Source organism: Aegilops tauschii, chromosome 5 (genome assembly GCF_002575655.3).
Source record: "Aegilops tauschii subsp. strangulata cultivar AL8/78 chromosome 5, Aet v6.0, whole genome shotgun sequence".
In the NCBI taxonomy this organism is placed as follows: domain Eukaryota; kingdom Viridiplantae; phylum Streptophyta; class Magnoliopsida; order Poales; family Poaceae; genus Aegilops; species Aegilops tauschii.
In genome coordinates this window covers 581,859,096-581,878,914 of record NC_053039.3, presented here as the reverse complement: position 1 = coordinate 581,878,914, position 19,819 = coordinate 581,859,096, and the positions used below count along the sequence as shown (strand labels likewise).

General features: G+C 46.2%; 2 protein-coding genes across 2 annotated transcripts; both read right to left on the bottom strand.

Moving 5' to 3' along the window:
* Window positions 1-6,558: 6,558 nt before the first annotated feature.
* LOC141022803 (receptor-like protein EIX2) lies at window positions 6,559-7,645 on the bottom strand. Its single transcript, XM_073499073.1, has 2 exons — window positions 7,437-7,645; window positions 6,559-7,240 (listed from the first exon to the last, which is right to left on the bottom strand). The coding sequence occupies exons 1-2, from the start codon at window positions 7,643-7,645 to the stop codon at window positions 6,559-6,561; spliced, it is 891 nt and encodes a 296-aa protein (XP_073355174.1).
* A 5,789-nt stretch (window positions 7,646-13,434) lies between these two features.
* Window positions 13,435-14,040, bottom strand: LOC141023234 (putative disease resistance protein At3g14460). Its single transcript, XM_073499589.1, has one exon. The coding sequence runs from the start codon at window positions 14,038-14,040 to the stop codon at window positions 13,435-13,437; it is 606 nt and encodes a 201-aa protein (XP_073355690.1).
* Between the last annotated feature and the right edge of the window lie 5,779 nt (window positions 14,041-19,819).

Genomic DNA, 19,819 nt, shown 5'->3' with positions numbered 1-19,819 from the left:
TTTATAAATAAATATTTATTCACAATTATTATTGTATTTATAAAATATAAAATGAAATTTTTAGAAAACATGTTGACCATTTTTTAAACATACAGTGAACATTTAAAAATGGGCATTGAAGATTCTTTTAATACACAATTAATATTTTCCAATAAAAGATGCGCATGAAACAAAATACATGATAAGAATTTATAAATACGCATGGAATTTTTTTAAATATCATCCTAAATTATTTTCAGTAAACACCGTAAGGATTTTTTAAGTACTCCCTCCGTCCCAAAATTCTTGTCTTAGATTTGTCTAGATACGGATGTATCTAATACTAAAGGATTTTTTAAGTATATAATAAAAAAAAGAGAAAGCTATATTCCTACCGGCAGGATTTTAGTAACAGATCCGCACGCGCTGGATGCCATACGACCATCGCGCTTCAAAAGTAGAGTCCGCTGAAGATAACGTTTCGCTGGCCTCCCCGCCTGTGCGACAACTGCTCCACGGAGGCGTCGTCATCCTCCCGCTGGCCACACACCCCATGTCCCGCCGCGCTCGGTGCGCCCACCGCCGGCGAGCAGCACCAGCAGAAGCGCCCCTCGAACCTCCCATCTGCCCCTGCTCCTTCCCTCTCCCTTCCTTCTCCCTACTCCTTCCCTTCTCTTCTTTCGCTCAACCACTCTGTCTCTCGGTTACACGGCCGCCGCCCGATACAGCGCCGTCTCCGACCTCCCCTACCTCGTCCACGTCTGGATCTGGCCATTCCCCGACACCCTGCACCCCTGCGCCGCCGGTTTCGCTCCCGCCGGCCTCCCCTAATCCCAGAGCGCCGTCGCAGCGTCAGCTGCATCACGCCGAGGACGCGTGCAACCGCAGGTCTGATTTTTCCTCTCTGCAAGAATCTAGCATCCCAATCCTCTTGTCGTCAGCGGCGAGTAAGAGACCATGTGCGTCGCCCGACGAGCCGCTACTTGAGGCTGATGTAGTCGCATGGTTTGGCTGCTGCCATACCTATTTTTTTGTGCAAATACAAGGTACATGTAGTGTATACGGTTCAAAGTTGCAGGTCTGCACTTTACTACCATCGATGGGCATCGCAGGAGGTAGAAACACTCGTCGGAAAGAGAAAAGAAAACTGCACATGATCCAGCTGACTACCTGCACGCGAGTACGTGACTTGCCACCTCTTTCATGATTCCAAATTCCTGGAAAACCTTGTGATTGTGATCGTTTGAGGACAGTGGTCAACAGCCACCAAGGCGAGGCCACAAAGGATGTGCAAAATCACTGTCAGCTCAGCTTGTGATGCATGCGACTTCTAGGAATTGGGATTGATCCATTCTTTGCTTCGTCTCTCTCTACATTTTCCTCCCTTAATTAATTTTGCTATTTTTTCTCTTCGTGGATGCCACGTGAAATGAAGCCAACACTATGCATGGTGGCAGGAGTCTCTGCAAATTACTTGCTTTATTGTTTTGCATTTGGAAAAATTAGTAGCTGAATTTGTAGAGTTTTTCTCATTTCAAATGTTATAGACAGCTAGAAAGACAGTCTATTGTATAAGCTGTCTATACCCCCACCTCCCGATAACTTCTATACAAATAACATGATAATTTATGCACATCGGAGCAGATGACATGTGTACAACCCATCGGCAACTTATTGCCCCCCCCCCATCCCCAATAACTTTTCTGCAAATTGCATGATAATTTTTATGCACAGCGGAGCTAATAACCTATGTACGTACCGCAAACCTGATAACTTAGGTACAAATATTACAATAACGTTTTCCTGGGTAAAAAGTTGTTGAATACACATAACCCGATAACTTCTGTGTAAAAAGGTGATAGTAGACACACTACAGACCTGATAACTTAGGTACAAACAGCACGGTAACTTTTCAACAAGAGGCGGGAGTTGTTGGAAAACATACCGCCGGTAACTTTTGTGTAAAATGGCATTGGAATATACGTACCACGGACGTGATAACTTAGATACAAAAATTGCGAAAGTTTTTACCTGCGGAAAATATCTGTTGAATGCGCACCCCTGGTAACTTCTGTATAAGTAGGATGGTAATAGACAAACTACAGACCTTATAACTTATGTACAAAAATCGCGGAAATTTTGAACACCAAGTGGGGCGGCACCGCCAAGGCAAAGGGCGGCGATAACTTATGTGCCTCGTTGCTAATAACTTTGACGATGGGGTCATAAAATGTACCCACGGCAACTTTAATGTTAATAGCACTGTAAGTCACTCATGGAAAACCTGATAACTTATGTACCTCGGTCCTGGTGACTTTGCCGCCGGTGGGGGGGGGGGGGGGGGGGGGGGAGGGCAGGGTGGTTGATGAAATATACCACCGTTAACTTTTGTGTGAATAGCATGGTAACTCACACGTCGCACACTGATAATTTATGTATCCCGGTCCTGATAACTTTGGCATGGGGTGTGTGTGTGCAGGGGGGGGGGGGGAGGGGGGGTGATGAAATACCCCCTGGTAACTTTTATGTGAATAGCATGGTAACTCACATATCACAGACCTGATAACTTGTGTACCTCAGTCCTGATAACTTTGGCATGGGGGGGATGAAATATTCCCTCCGTAACTTTTGTGTGAATAGCATGATAACTCACAGATCAGACCTGATAACTTATGTGTCTCGATTCTGATAACTTTGATGAGGGAGTTGTTTAATAACATACCTCGACAACTTTCGTGTAAATTTTTTTGGTACTATATGCATCTTATACGTGATAACACATGCACAATCACCGCAGTAAGTTTAACCCGAGCTGATAAGAAGGTTGGAAGGTTTATGTCCCGCTAATATCTGTCGAAACAACGTGGTAACATATGTACACATGTGTGATAAATTATTAAGCCTAGAACTGGTAACTTTTGATCCGAAATAAAAGTCGTCGGAACATATCAACATAGGATCTAGTTTCGACGCCCTCTTCACGGTGTGTTTTTTATGTGAAGGCGATTTTTTGATCGGACCGAAGGTTTGAGCTAGAAAACATTTTGAAGTTTGAAACTTAGGGGAATCAAGGATGACATCAACTTTTCGGTCTTCTAAATCATTTGCATAGGGGGGAATTGGAGGACCACTTTTTATGCCCCGGTAATTTCTATATAAATAAGATGGTAACTTATGTATCATATATGTGATAACTTACTTAGTCTGGGTCTGGTAACTTTCGATCCGAAAAAAAAGTCATCGAAACATACCAACATGGGATCTAGTTTCGAAGGTCTCGTCGTGACGAATCTTTATTGTGAAAACGGTTTTTCAATCGGAGCGATGGTTTAAGCTACAAAACATTTTAAATTGTGAAATTTGATGGAATCTTTGCTGATGTCAGCAATTCTGTCTTACATGCATGCATGCATTTTTTGAGACATAAGCATGCAGCGCTCTTTCTTTCATCCACGTCAGTCACAATTAAGAAAAGAAAGAAGGGCTCCCGAGCAAGGGTGATTGATGGAATATAGGAATCGTGTGGATTTGTTGCTAACGACCACACAGTCGGACATTAGTCGCGTCCATAAAAAAATCCTAATACATGACAAACAAAATTTTCATACATGATGCACATTTTTTTATGTACCTGTAAGAACATTTTTAATACACCATAAAAAATTAATACATGGTAGTCACTTTTAATTAACGATAGACCTTTTTAATAAACCTGAAACATATTTATGCTAACTCTTTTTAATGTGTGATGAACATTTCCCTTAAAATAAATAGATGATGAACATTATGTTATTAATATGTGATGGACACTTTTTTAAAGCAAGATGAGATGTTGTAAGAAGAAAAATGAACATCTTATACACGATGAACATCTGTCTATGCTCACATCAGCTGTCAGCCGGCTATATCCATTCAGTAGTTGGTATTTGAACTATGTTTAAATTTTGGTCGAACTTTAAAAAAAATATGGATTATGATTGAAGTAGTTCAAATATTTAGTTGAAAAAGAAGATGATTTAGTTGATCTGGGTGCCTATTTTAAGGTGCTGTTGAAGACGGCCACTTCTCATGCCCAAAAAAACACCTTCTGATGCCCATTCTTTTTTCTCCACCAACTTTTCGTGCCCTATTATATGGAAGATGTTGGAAATGCTCATATTCATGTAAGTACGCTAGCTGCTCTACGACAACGTACATACAAGTCGTGGTTCAGAATTTACCTTATGTTCACACGTTCAGATGTAGTAAACATAAGTACGGGTTCCATTGCTAACTTGTACGTACTAAGTAGGCCTGAAAACTAAATTAATTTTAGATAACATTTCAAGTTAACAAGCGACACTACGGCCATGCCTGCACAATTGTGAGGGTCATCCTACATTCCTACGAGTTGGCTACAACCAAGACCAAATATAGGGTCCGGACGAATTGAGAGTGAACAACAACAATATTTTTGTCTGCCCACTCTATATCATCAGTGCAGGTGATCTCAGAATTTGGATTCATCAGCACGCTGGGTTCATCATGGCTCACAAGTACAAACCAATAACGGTTACATGCATCATGCAACATTCATTATTACAAGTTCACTGAAAACAAAAAATGCATACACTAGCACAAGTCTCTAAATACACGTTATTCACTTTCATTTATTCATACAACTCATATGATAGACTGACACTTGTCATACGCTGATTCATTGTAGCACTAGAATTGTAGTTACCTAGTCCTGGCTAACCTGCCCCAAGTGACAACTATAAACACATAGGCTTTATCATGCACCTTGTCAAAGAAGCGAAAATAAGCAATCCTCCATGCTATCTTGAAGAGCAGAGCAACAAACACAACCCAGAGGCCAGCTACAAATCCTGACCCAAGTCCATAGTAAATGAACAACATCGATTCTGAAACTTCTTCACTTCCCTCTTGATGGTCAGGCTGTGGTGCATTATTGTTGACAGAGCAATTTTTATGAAGGATAGGCCCACAAAGGCCAATGTTGCCATTGTACATGGATGGGTTCTCCACATAAAGAGTTTCAAGTTGACCTCCTGATGGTATTCTTCCTTCTAGATGATTATAGGACATGTCCAGAATAATCAAGTACGTTAGATTTGATATGCTTGCCGGGATTTCTCCTGAAATGTTATTATTCGAGATGTCAAGTGACTCCAATGTCTGCATGTCCCCAATCTTGTTAGGTAATCCTCCATTCAATTGATTCCAAGACAAGTTCAGATTCATCAATGCAACAAGGGATGTTATTTCCTCTAGAATTTTACCATTTAAATAGTTGCATGAGAAGTCAATGCTCGATACCCCCAAAGCAGCATAACCATTGTATTTAAGTTCTTGCCTCTTGATGATTACATGCATATCAATTGATGAAATGGAAAATTCTTCAATGGTGTTAGAATCCAGTACGTATGAAGTTGTCATGGATGTTAGATTTGATAGATGATGAGGTATGGATCCTGATATCCTATTAGCCGCAAGATTCAAATGATACAGTTTTCTGAGACTTGTGATGTTATTTGGAATATGACCATAGAACATGTTATTGATCAGCCGTAGAAACCGTAGTTCCTCCATGTTTCCAATCCACATTGGCAATGTACCGGAGAATCTGTTCCTCCCAGATCTAAAAAGGATAGCTTTGTGCAGCTTTCTAGAAATGGTGGAAACTTGCCAGAGAAGCTATTGTTGCTTAACAATAGAAACGAGATGACTTCTGTGTTGAAACATTTAGGAAGTTCTCCTTCAAGAATATTGTTGGCCAAATTCAAGTCGGATAATCTCAATTCACATACAGACACAGGATTTGACCTGTAATGTAATTGGAAGATAGATCTATCCAATACAGGTTAGGACCCCCAAAATCTGATGGCAGGGGCCTGATAAAGTGTTTCTTGGTATGTCCAACGTGCTTAGATTTCTGGGCAATTGAGGTATTCTACCAGATATATTGTTTGAACCAAAAAATAAACTTTCCAATGACATGTTACCCATTTTTTTGGCAATGCACCACTTATTCGGTTATTGGAGATATCCATGAATGTGACCTTTGAAAAGGCATTAGAGAACCAATCTGGAAACCTATCGGTTATCCTTGCGCTTGAGATATTAAGGAAAGTAAGTTCCACTTGCCACTTAAGCCATGCAGGGAACTGAGGCCCTATCTGGCAAGATCCAAGATGCACTTCTTGCAGTCTAAATGGAGGAACCCATTCTGAACCCACCTTAATCTCAAATTGATTATTAGATAAGTGTTGTTCTGTAATCATATTATCATTCAAGTATAAGATCTGTAAGCTTTTTAGACCATGAAAGTGCTCTTCTGTAACTAGACCACCCAAGTGATTGTTACTTAGATCCAATGAACGCAAATTCATGAGAACGCCGATTTTAAGATGGCACATGTCAAGTCAGGTGGTTGCCCGAGAGGTCTAGACCCCACAAATTTGTGAGAATGCCGATTTCAGATGGCACATGTCCAGTCAGGTTGTTGCCAGAGAGGACTAGACCCCGTAAATTTCTAAACCGCCCTATAGATTCTGGTATAGGCCCAGTAATGTTGTTCTAGGAGAGCCAAAGAACGACTAAGCTGGTGCGGTGTCCCATCCAATCTTCAAGAGTTCCTGTCAACTGGTTTCCGTCCAGGTACAACTCCTGCAATTTGTTTGACGAACATTGCGGCAGCTTCTCCGCTTTAATTCCGTGTGTGAAAGAATAACCAAGGTCTAGGAACCTCAAGTTGCATAGGTTCTTCAAGTCTGCCGAGTCCATGCTCATATTGTTAGTAAATTGTGATAAGGATAATTCTTGCAAGGATACCATACCGCCCAATGCATCCGGAAGCTGACCATATAGTCCAATGTTAGCTTCAAGGTAGAGATGCTTGAGTCTTGTTAGGTTCCATAACCAGCAAGAGGCAATCGGGTGGTCAAAGTTGTTTTCAGAGAGGTCGAGATCCTCAATGGTTGTACTGAGGTTTAATTGTGGGAGCGACTGGTGGGCACTAATTAGCGCACAACGATGAAGATGAAGGGACCTCAAAGACGGAAGGGCGTTGACCACATGAGGCCAATCGGCTACTGTGCTCAGGTCTACGGCACCCAGGTTGAGATACCTTGGAAACTGTAGACGTGTTAACCATGAGAGATCCTTGGAGGACACATAGTTATAGTCATAGGGTGAGAGGTCAAGATAGTGCAGCTTTGAGAGTTTGCCAAGGTGGGGGAGGCACTTCCCCGGGAGAAAACTTTACATGGGATAGGTTAAGATACCTCAAGTTTTCCAAAGAACCCAGAAAGGCAGGAATACGGCCGGTAAGGTTGGTGGCGCTGAGATCAAGATGCTCCAGATGCGGCAGGGAGAGCAGAGAAGGACTTATCTCACCGGCCAGTCCCTGGCCTCAAAGGTTCAGCGCGACGACATGGCCAGTCCGGTTGCTGCACCGGACACCTCTCCACCGGCAGCAGTCTTCGTCTTTCCGCCATGAGGCGAGGAGACCAGCGGTGCCGATCTCGCCGGTGATGCCTCGCTTGATGGCCAGCAGTGCGTCCCGCTCCTGCGGTGTGCAGGCGGCTGACACATGGGACGAGGTGGCGAGCAGTACGGCAACGACGCCGGCGAGGAGGAGCAGCATCTTTGCAGGAGGGTGCATGGTGATTGTGGGCACTGGGCAGACGGCAGCGCACGGCATGGTGAATGATTGTGGCTGTGGGTAGACAGTAGTGTGCGCACGGCATACATATATAGCTTCAGCAGTTTACATTTATTAATTATTACTAGAAGAACGCCCGTGCGTTGCAACAGGGCCATATTAACTTTAAGAGTTTAATATTAATCGTGCTAATATTACATTTAATATTCTCACACATATCAAGTGACATTGACGACCTTTTTTACCATCAAATCCTCACACACACTCTCTCCCTCCCTCTTCCTCACTCTCTCTCCCCCTCTCCCTCTCTCTCTCTCTCTCTAACACACACACATATCCATCTTATTGGATACGGGATGTAGAGGTTAATTGTTTCCTTTGTTTGGAGATTGAATTGTGCACGAATCGAATACTTTATGACAATTTGAAAGCGGGCACTTTTGCGTGTCTAGCATACCAAATTAGTGAGAACTTTAAAGGGAAATATTCATATAAGCAGGCGGCAGTGGAGTAGAAACTGCAAGGCAATAGTGAGTCTACAATTTGAGAAGCTCTAACACTTGGAGAACATGTAAGAGCTAGCCTTAAAATGGCCCAGCTTCATCCCAGCTAGGAATTCTTCCGGTTAAATAAGGAGTAGAACAACTACGTCCATATGTCGTGGATCAGCAGAAACACACACCCTAGTTAACTCACCCATTTGAATGTCTTGCAAATTCACCGGTAAATATACCAACATACATAAATAGTTATGGTTCTTCTGGAAATTGCTTTACCACACACAACACAACGCATACATGCATGGAATGGAAAAGGGGGGAACATGGAACTTGGGGAAAATATAATGAATCAAACTACGGAACAATGTGAAGTTGGTGTTGGAGAGCTTTTTCTTGCCATCCTACCTCCACTGATGACACATGGCGTAGGTGTCCGCTCCTCCTTCCTGGAATCACCATTCAAAACAATGGTTTAGCAGGAGAAAAAGATCAAGAAACTCAAGTAACAAGGCATGGATCTTTTGCTGAAGGAAAGTAACAGTGTAACTATATGTGCAGTAGCCAGTAGGACTACTGACATGCGCACCGCGGGGCGGGGCTGATGCATAAGCACAACATGGCCTTGTTGAAGCCAAGGAGAGACCATAGGTCGGCTGCGCTGCGGAGTCGGGTGCCATCGTGTCAGTGACCAGGTCCAATGCATCTGTCTGAGCATCTCTTGCAACGGCGTGCCGCGCGCAGTCTTGGACCTGAGACCGGCGGCAACCCGCATCACCGTGCGCCCCTGCGTGTCCTCCGCGTCGGCCTTCTTGCGTCCTCCCGGATCTGAGTATTTGACGAGGTTGGGGATGTAGGGGAAGGGGCCATCGGATTAGAGCGGCTAGGGCTCCACGGATGACGCGGGTGGTGGCATGCACGACGACCATAGCGCCACATCGTGCGCCGACATGGGAAACGCGGGGTGGCCGGAGGCGTGGTGTGATCTAGCAGGAGGTAGCACTCTACCCCTTTCTTCTCTCTAGGCACGTCCATCTGCAGTTAATCGATCGGATCAAAGGGGATTGCCAGCCAATTTATTTCCTTGGTCAACACATGCTTCACTTGGAAGGAGGGATTGCTCATTGATTTCCTTCCTTGGGAGGGACTCGGGGGAGGAGCGAGCAACGCAACAAAAAATCAGAGGGATTGTGTATCGATCGGTGGAACCGGGTAACGAATGGTTTTGGTACGTGAATTGATTGTGATACGTGAATTGATTGTTGCCTTGTACGTTTGGTTTTGGTATTTGAAGATTGATTACCATCCGTTAGTTGGGTTACCAAAGAAGAAATCAATCACCATATGTGAATTCATTGTGTTACCAAATAAACGTTGGGTTTGTCCGGCCAGTGGGAGGGGGGCGAATAAAAAACCTACGAAAAAAACCTACGAAAAAAACCGGCGAAACTGGGAGGTGGGATCGTTACTGTGGGGGAATTGGGAGGTGGGAGGGAGGACGAAAAAAACCAAAGGAGGTGGGACGAAAATTAACCTCGGAGACTACCAAGTGAGACATTAGGAGTAGAGATACCAAATAAACGTTGGGTTTGTCCAGCCAGTGGGAGGGGGGCAAATAAGAAACTACGAAAAAAAACCTACAAAAAAAACCGACGAAATTGGGAGGTGGAATCGTTACTGTGGGGGAATTGGGAGACGGGAGGGAGGACGAAAAAAACTAGAGGAGGTGGGACGAAAATTAACCGGAAAACTACCAACTAAGATATTAGAAGTAAAAATTCGGTCGGTCGATACACAGTCGGAGTGGTCATTTTGGCTCGGCCACTCAGTGAGGAAGTGATCCCGGGCAAGACACGGCCACGGCAATGAAGCTAGCGGAGCCAAAGCCCGCGCCCTTCATCTTTCAGCTAGCTAGCCAGTCCGTATGTATGCATCATGGCGTACGTATGTCTCTGCTAATTACGAAATAGTATTGTTTCGCGAAAAAGAAACGTCCCCGGGCAGGGGTATTTCCTAGTGCGTAACGGCAATAAAGTAAAGATTGCGGGCGTGCCAGTATACATCCGTATACAAAATAAATAAAGAAACAAACACACATAGGAAAATACTGCTTTATTAATTCTTATGAGAATGCTTAATTTTATTGTTGCTGATAATCGAAGTGGGAGCGTGACCTGAGTCCTCCCCCCCTCCCTCCCCGCCGCTCCCGCGAGCGACGCGGGGGAAACCCTAGCCGCCGGCTCTCCGCGCCCTCCCTCCCTCCTCCTCCCCTCGCCGCCGCCGGCAAGGGCCAGCGGGCAAAGCCCGGCTGGCTTCGGCGGCGGCGGGGCCTCGTTTCCCCTCCCCTCTACTTCCCTCGGCTGGCGCGGGACGGCCCGGGCGCGTGGAGGCGCTGCACTGGCGCGGGGTGCAGCGGTGCGGCGACGGGGGCTCTGAGCGGCGGCGCACGTGGTTGGCGGCGTCGCGCGCGGGGCCTCCTCTTGCGGCGCGGCGGCCGCGGTCTCTGGTGGTGCCGCACCCGTCGGGTCTGGCCAGATCTGGCGCCGGCGGCCCGGCGGGTGGCGGGGGCTGCGGGCGGCCTGGACCACGGGCGACCTCCCCTGCCGTGGCCGGCGGCTGGCGGGGCAGGTGGCGTGGCGGCGGGGCCTCCAGTTTGGGCGGCGCAGGTACGGGCGGCGGCCTCCTCCGGCGAGGGCACCCCTCCCTGGCGACCGGGGGAGGTGGTGCTGATGGTTCCGGCCGCTGGACTTGGCCGTGCGGGCGGCGCGTCGGCGGTGAGCATGGATCTCGATTTGAAGACGGCGACCTCCGCGTTCTCTGGCCGCCCACGCCGACTCGGTTGCCGGCGACCTCGTGTGGCTGGTTTGGTGGTTGGTTGGAGTGGGCTATGGATGGGGGGAACCCTTGGCGAGCTGCGGCAGCCACAATGCCGGCGGCGCTCCGTCGCCGTTCTACTTCTTGGGGTCGGCATCGAGTCCTAGCCCATGCTCCTCCTCTCCTTTGTCCCGGGTGAAAACCCGAATCCCCTTGGATTGGGCGGCGACGGCGTCTTGGCGTCGCTTTCTTCTTGAAGACGCCGCCTTTGGGACGGGTGAGTGGTGGTCGCGGCTTTGGCATGGTCGGTTGCCGGTTCTTCAGTGGGTCATGCTCGACAATGTTCGGTGTTCTTCGTGGCATAGCCCGAGGCGGTGGCATTGATCGGAGTAACTTTGCCGGCGTGGTAGCGTGTTGCCATCCTCTCCTAGTCCATCCGGGATCAAGCGTGCTCCCGGATGGCCGGCAACGGTATGTGAGTTGACGGCTGTGCGCTTCCTCCGGCGGCGGGCCACTCCATTAGCGTGAGCGTGTCGTGGGCATGTCCTGGAGTTGCCGGGGTCCTCGATGTCCTAGCTTCTAGGGTTGTCAGGGCTGCTGTTGTCCGGTGGCATCTTGTATCCTCTGTTGCCTTCTTTTTTCCTTCTTCTTCTTTCTTTTTGTGGTATCGATGGTTGTATGCTTGGCTGTTGCTTTATAATATAAAGCAGGGGGAAACCCTTTTTCGTAATTCTCATGAGAATTACAAAGTGCGGTTTCCCACATGATTACAAATATTGTGCCACAGATAAGTAATCTGACTAATATCCGGCGGCCGTGGAGATTTTGGTTCCCGGAGCCTCGTAAGACCATCCGGTTAATTACATCTGCCGGTAAATCCCGCAGAACACCTCCGATTAAGTTGCCCTGATGGTCGTCGTCTTGAACCTGAAATGTTCTCATGATATGCTGAGAAGTAAAGGTGGCAAATACGAATGTTCGAAGGCCTAGTCGGCCCTTGGTATGAAACGTCCGGCCTCGACGGCACCGGGTTCATAGTAAAGTCTTCAAAAATGTGTTGGGCCTCGTCGGTCGCGAACAAAGTGAGTCCGGCTTCGTCGGCCAGGACAAAAGGGTTCCGGCCTCGTCGGTCACGGAAAGGGGTAATGTTTCCAAGCCTCGTCGGTCAAGGAGATAGTGCGTTCAGCCTCGTCGGTCAGGACAAATGATTTCCAGCATCGTCGGTCACGGAAAAGGATTGTGCTGCAAGAGACTTGCTATGAAATATCCGGCCTCGTCGGTATCGAATGATCAAATAAAGTGCATTGGCACTGTTAATCATTTTGCACATGGTGTGAACCAGTTTATCCTTAATCAGGGAACCACGGTCCTCAATGCATCACTCGATCGCCACATGATCTTCAGTGTGCTACCAAAATATGTGACTTTGCCGTAGATCGGCTCGCTCACAAACATAACATGGAGCTGATGGAACTCCTCGTCACACCACTCAACCACGTATGATCTTGAGTGTGCGGGGGTGCATGCACAGGGCTTCTTCACACATGATCTCTGATGGCACACATACTCTGAGAGTTTTACAGTGCACCTCTGATCGTGTCTTTGTCGACTTATAAAAATTTCAGGGCCTAACTCATAATGGTTTGCCTGTGATAGTTTTCTAAGTGTAACCGTGCCGGCCCTACACATCAGCAAGCTGATCCCGATCTCACCAAATTTTCTGAAGGTATCCTCATGTGCCAATGGGGCTGAAAATGTTACACAGCCTTACTTGGCGTGTTTTATATCTCGTAAAACTAGCAGCTCAAAACTACATGCCTGCTGTCCGGAAAAAATCTCGGACCAAACCTCAGTTGGCTGTAATTAGCATGTACAAAGATTGCTGATCTGCTGGTTTATTGTTCCTGCCTCAAACATCATGTACGTACATGCCCATTTCATCATCTGGAGCACAACATTTGTTTTCTACTTGCTTGTTTTTTGGGCACACGCATCAAGCTAATATTTGAGAAGCAAGCGGATCACATGATCATCTCACCATTTCTTCTTGTAGGAGCAACGCAGCCTGTCGGCCACCGTATGCGTATGTTGTACATCTAGAAAAGGACCAAGGGTCCAAGGCACAAAACGTGCATGGTTAAGATAGCGGCCGGCTATGTACGTACGCCTCGGCCAGCCTTGCGCGTGTACGCGTGCGTCTGTGTATCCTGTGTGCTAGCCCTGTTATTCACTCTCTCATCTTTCTATCAAGGTGTAGGTATGCGTTTTTGCTAAACGCCCACCTGTGCCTGTATCTGGATCGGTGTAAACTGATTAAATCTTCTGAATCATCTATTTCATCTGCACATGTATCCGAGTTGGCGAGCAAAGCCATGGCCGGCGTAAAATCCTTCACGACCTTGTTCATCACTTGTACCTCCACGGGCTGGCGAACTAATCCACGACCTGTATAAACCGATCACATTTTCTGCCTCAACCCTACTCATCACCTGCAAAGCAGAGATCATCCAAAACAATCAAGTATATTCTAGTAGCAAGTTCTTTGCTCAGATTATCATACAGAAACTGCATAGTACAATTGTTAAGGTTGATGTTGCTAACCAAGCTTTTCAGGATGGCACTCCCAATTTTGTGCAAATCAAATTCCTTGGACACATGGACCCAGACTAAGGCGTCAAAGACACTGACCCTCTTATCTGCAAGAACCGATTCAGCCAATGTGGTCTTGCCTATGCCACCAAGGCCAACAACTGGAATGATGGAGATATCCTGCTGGTTAGCTTCTTGACTTGTGAGTAGCAGGCTGATTATCTTCTCCTTCTGGGCATCCCTCCCCACCATCCCTGTTTTTCTGCTTCCTTCTGCCTTTGCTGCTTGAGGCACATGACTGATTATCTTCTCCCTCTCTTTACTCATCCCCACCATTCCAGTTTTGGTGTCATCACCATTCGAGGTGGCTGCAAAAGTATCAATGTGCCTGCTCCCTTGTGCCCTTGCTGCTCCAGGCGCATCATTGAGCCTCGTTTTGCCCTCCTTTTCGATTTCATCTATTTTCTTCATGACCTTCTTCATCTTGTGTGGCATGGTCATTCGCTGCAGGAGTTGATTATTTCTGGAAAACCATAAGCTGACCTGCAAAAAATCACATCATTTTCGGATTAGTCTCTCATCTGAGAAGAAGGCCGCACGTTAGTTAGAGACTGTACTAAAGAAGGAATGTATAAACAAAGACGGGCTATGGCATTATAATCAGATATAAGCCTTTTTTTTTTTACAAATTTATCCATTCAGATGTGACCCAGGCAGAAGCTACTACTGTAGTACGTACTAGAGAGGAAAATACAGACTACTAGTACGGATTAATCTCTGTCGGCCTCTGTACCAGAGATGGCTTCTTCTCCTGAAACCGAGGCTTCTCACCGACGCAGTTGAGGGAGAATCGCCGGATCCTCAAGCCACCATCCTAACGACGTCTTCGTTAGGATGGTGGCTTGAGGATCCGGCGATTCTCCCTCCACAGATGGAACTCCTCTACAACGAAGATTTAAAACCCACAACAACAGGGTTGTCGCCGCCACCACTTTACCCACAACCGCTAGAGCTAGATCCGGCGGCGAGATGCCGCCGGTGCCGCCGCCGCCGCCGCCAGTGCCTGTCAGGTGAGAACGTATCAGGTGCACCGAGCCAACTCATGCACCGAATGCACCCATGTTGTATGAGCCATTGGATAAAATACTGAAGGATATGATCAGGCTGGTCGTTGGATTGTTGGAACATTGCAAAATAGTCCATTTATTTACCAAAATCAACCTGCACTACACATCTCCCTCTCCTATAAATAAAATTACGTGTTTAATTTGTTTGCTTCAAACAAATAGGTGTCATATATTTTAAACTAAATGTCCGATTTCTGATCCGTTTTGACTGACATCTTTGCTTTGACGAGATCTTCAAATCAAGATAAATATTGAGTATGTCTTTAAAAATTAATATGTTTTTACTTTTTAAAATTTAACTCAAAACTTGACTGCAACACAGACATGTTATGCATCCTTCTCACACGCGCGTTCCGGGTGCAAATCCTTGTAATACATCACAAGTTCTGAGTCAAGCTTTAAAAAACCAGCAAATAATAATATTTGGAAACATATTGAACATCAATCTTATTTCGAATATCTTGTCAAGACAAAAAAGACAGTCAAAACGGATCTTAAATCCATCATTCGGTTCAAAATATATGAACCATTTTATGTTTGGGCCAGAAAAATAAACATACGAATTTTTTTGATGGGAGAGTGTGCCATGGAGTGCGGGTTAGTTTGTAGAAGTTGCAAGGTTGTCTTTGCAAAAAAGGCATAGTCCTTCTTTTGACCAAGATCTGGCCCATTAATTTTTCATCTAAGGGTCCTGAAGCCACCGGCGCATTGGGTGCACAAATTGGCTTGGTGCACCTGATATGTTCTCCCTGTCAGGTCCCGGAGGGGATCGACAACGTTTATTTTTTATTTTATTTTTTGTCAGAGAAGATCCACGAAGTTAATTGCTCGCTGAGAAATGGTATGGTGAGATCTCAGCCGTCCGTTGAGACCGAAGGTGTCACTGCCAGTCGTTGGTTAACTGAAGAAGCAGAAGAATAACAGGGGAGCTGACAGACACCTTGAGTCTTCAGAGAAGATATAGTGCAGAGCCAGATGAAAAAAAAGAAAAAGAAAAAAACGGAAGCCGCCGGCCGGAGCCGGCGGGCGGGGAGGAGAGGGGAAGAGGATACATTAGTTACCGCGGACTGGGTCTTGCTCATGAGCTCTTGAACTTGGTAAGCCACCGCTCGTACACTCTCCCGTGCACTCCTCCTCGGCGCGACTTGTCGTCGGCGTCGAGCAGCACAGCCTCCAGATCTTTCATCTTGTCCTCCATGTCCAGAATGTCCTCTCTGTACCCCCACTGCAGAGTGATCTCCGACGCCGCGTACTCGCCCAGCTTGCCCACGATGTGTTCCGCCACGCCACCCGCAATCACACCCCCGAGCCCAACCATGGCTGATGGCTGCCCAGCCAAGCCAAAGCTATTGCGCGCTCTCTGTATCTCTCTCTGTGTGTGTGCGTGTGTGTGTGACGAGAATGAACGAATGGAGTAGTGCTCTCTGAATCGTAACAGGAATTTGTCAGAAACTCATGTCCCTCTCCACTCACCTGCCTTATTTACAGTTTAGCATCAGTAGTTATGTACTACTCCTTTTGTCCCAAAAATAAGTGTATTGATTTACTGCAACTTGTAGTATTATGGTATTTTTATTTATACTAGCTATATTGCTCGACTATCACAACAGTCTATCGGTTTTGTGAATATGTGATACAAATAGCATACTTTTACACTACTCACCCGTCAAGTTCAGCATTGTTGTTTCCCATAAATTATAAATATATTATATGTGCCTTAAAAATCTTGAAACATCAATCAAAACTAATAATAAAGGTATAGTCACACGTAGGATGGATACTGTTACAAGAGACACCCAATATAAAGAAATGCACTCTTACTACCAACGCTCTTGAAAAGAAACAAATACACAAATGGACTCTGGCTCTCATATGAGACCTTCATTTTTGTAATTGTCACAAATAGACAAATGAGGGATGACACTCCAACTCAAAAGCTTGCTATATGTTTCAGCTTCATGCATCCAACCGACTATCATCGCTTGAATTACAACATATATGATCGAACAGGTCAAACTACGAAAGACCTCACCCTTGTACCATATTTATTCTACGACCGCCGTCTTTGTTCCATATCTCCTCAATATTACTAGACGTCCCATGTTTCAAAATGCAACATGGCCTCTAGCTTCAAATCTTACACTGGTGCTCCCTTCTTTGTGAAACCAGACAATGATTGTTGGACACCAACGTTTACGTTCTTCTGACAATCTCTCATGTCGAGGGCCTAACTCATTGTCCTCTTAGGTGTATTTTTCCATAGCAAAGCATATGCTCTTGTGCTATTCTTTTTAATGAAGGCTAGTAGCAGCTTTACGGTGTGTTGTGAAATTAACTGATCAAGCTACTTGGACTCTGCCGAAAATAACCATGCTCCATCATGTTGTCTTGCAAACACTAGATTGTCATAATTCATTAAATACACTAGATTGTCATGATCCCCCCTCCCCCCAAATGCATCTTGTGCATGGAAGCTTAATTTACAATTATTTCTACATTGCCTCCTCGTTCTTCGAAAAGGAGGGTCGACCACTGACCTCCGGTTCAGTTCATGCACGTATCCTTATATATTATTGGTTACTCACACCTTGGAGATCTATCTGATAGTCCGCCTTGTGTCTCTCACCCCCTCGCGTCGCCTCCCCTGGGCGACGCCAGGGGACCCAAACCCTAGCACCGCCAGGACCCTCCCGTCTTCTCTCCTGCCGCCGGCCAAGTCCGCGGTGGCGGCGGGCCCGACGCCAAAGCGCTAGGGCGGGTGGTGTGCTGCGAGATCTCCCGAAGGCGGCAGGGGCGACTCCGATGTTGGATCCACGAGCAGCAGGTAGGGCGGCGCCCCTTCCGTGTGCGGCGACGGCCAGATCTATGGCCAGTATGGAGCTCTTCCCCTCGGTGGATTCTGTGCCCGGAGATGGGTGGCGGCAGAAGCCGTGGATCTGGCGTCCCGTCCAGGTCCGCCCCGGCGTGGTTTTTTCCAACCGGCGGCGCGTGGAGGGACCGACGAGGGGCGGCTGGAGGCTCCCTGCCGGTGTGCCGATGGTGGCTTTCGTCTTCAAGGCGAGGCTCCGTACGGTTCTAGTCAGCTGCGAGATCGGGGGGCCGTGACTTCCGGTGAAAATCGCGCCGACTACGTTCATGGCGAACGACGGTGGCGTCTGTGACGTTGTTCCCTTCTCGAGGCATCGTTGTTGCTGGTCGTGGTAGCCCACTCGTGATGCCCCGGGAGAAACCCTAGATCTGGGTCTACCGGATCGGATGATGATGGCACCTTCCATATCGTTGTCCCTCATGGGGGCATCGTTTTGGAGCATGTGCTGGCTAAAGGGGACAAGAGGGGGAGCGGTGTTACATCTACCGCAAGGCTGACGGCGGATATGTGCAGGATGGTGGCGTTGTCTGGCGTCGTGATGGCGTCGACGGCAGGTCAGGCAAGGTCGATGCGTCAGTTTCTGCTATGGAGATGGACCATTGAATGATGGCGGTCAGAACATCTGAGAGTGCGCTGGTCCGGTGTGTGACCCGCTTCCTGTTATGTGGCCGGGCTGGGGCATCCGGCTTTAAATGTTAGGATTTGATGCGATATCTGTTTGGTATTTGGCTCGGACATTCGGCACCTCTTCATCAAAGGGATAGGAGTAGCAACAAGTGTTGCCTAGATGGTGGCTCCATGCTTACTGATATACTCCCTGCATTCCTAAATATAGGGTGTATAGTTTTTGGCACGAAAATTAAAGAACGCACATGGAGGGAAAATTTCACAAGTTTTGGGCGAGATTATACCTGACTAATTGACATGATAAAATAGAGGAGCTTGCCTGATATAAGGAAATGTAATCAAATTCCTTCAAAAATTATCCAAACGAGCGGTGTAACCCAATACACCTTATATTTCGGACTTTTTCTCAAAAATCTATACATCTTATATCAAGGAACGGAGGGAGTATTACTTTGTATGGTCTTCGTGAATAATTAATAAAATGACTGTATGCATCGTCCAGATGCAGAGGCCGAAAGTACATTCTCCTTTTCAAGAAAAAAACAATGCCAATCAAATTATATCATCAATGCAAAAAATGGCTTACGAAAAGGAGAAACTACAAGGTGATGCCATCAAAAAGGACAATTCTACCCTGAACCCATAACACCAAAAAATGAACAAGCACACAACTCCTAGAGAACGCCTTCAGGAAGCATTTACCGCACATGCACTGATGTTGACAGGTCCAGCCAAAGGTCGAAAACGGGATTTTCATCCTCAAAGTCAAGCTTCGAGGCAACACTTTCAACATGGACAGGACGCAAGCATGTCAACATTCCCTGATGATCTTTGGCAGCTGCGAGGGAAGAAGAGAGAGAAGTGGAGGGGTGGCGGCAACTAGGGTTTTGGAGAGGGGAGGGGCACCTATTTGTCTGTCCACTAAGTCCCAGTGGGTCCTTCACCTTGTGTCCTCGTATGTGGAAAATTGATACGTATGATGTCCCACACATGGGAACCCAAAATGTTCTATGGTTAATCAAGGCTACTTGTAGTTGATGGCATCTTGTAAAGTAAACTAATCCCGCTATTTGGAGTCTTTCCGGGAAATGACCATGATGGATCCTGGTGTTCTGAAGATATTAGGTTATCCTAATCGAAACTAATTTTTAGGTACAAAAACAAAATATATATTAAAATTAGAGTCGTGAATCCTCGAGTATTCTTTGGCCGCGCGTCATAAAAAGTAGAGGTTTCATTATTTTTTTGGTTAATGTACTACTCTCTCTGTAAAAAAATATAAGAGTGTTTAGATCACTAAAATAGTGATCTAAACACTCTTATATTTGTTTACAGAGGGAGTAGTAAATCTAGCCAATCAACATAGTACTGGTCAATATCATTTAGTACAGCTTGTTGATTTTCGTGTTGAACTGACAGCTTACACATGCTTTCGTGGTTCGTGCAAGAACGTGATTAGGGCATAGTTAAAACATTGAGGCATGACCACTTTAACCCATTCACCTAATCGATGAATTTCTTAACTAATATACGAGTCAGACTGATCACTTTAACCAAGTTGCATGTGATGGCATAACCATGCTCCATCTTATTGTCCTGCAAACACTAGCAAATGCTGAATCAGACTAACCAAAGTAATGTATATGATTCT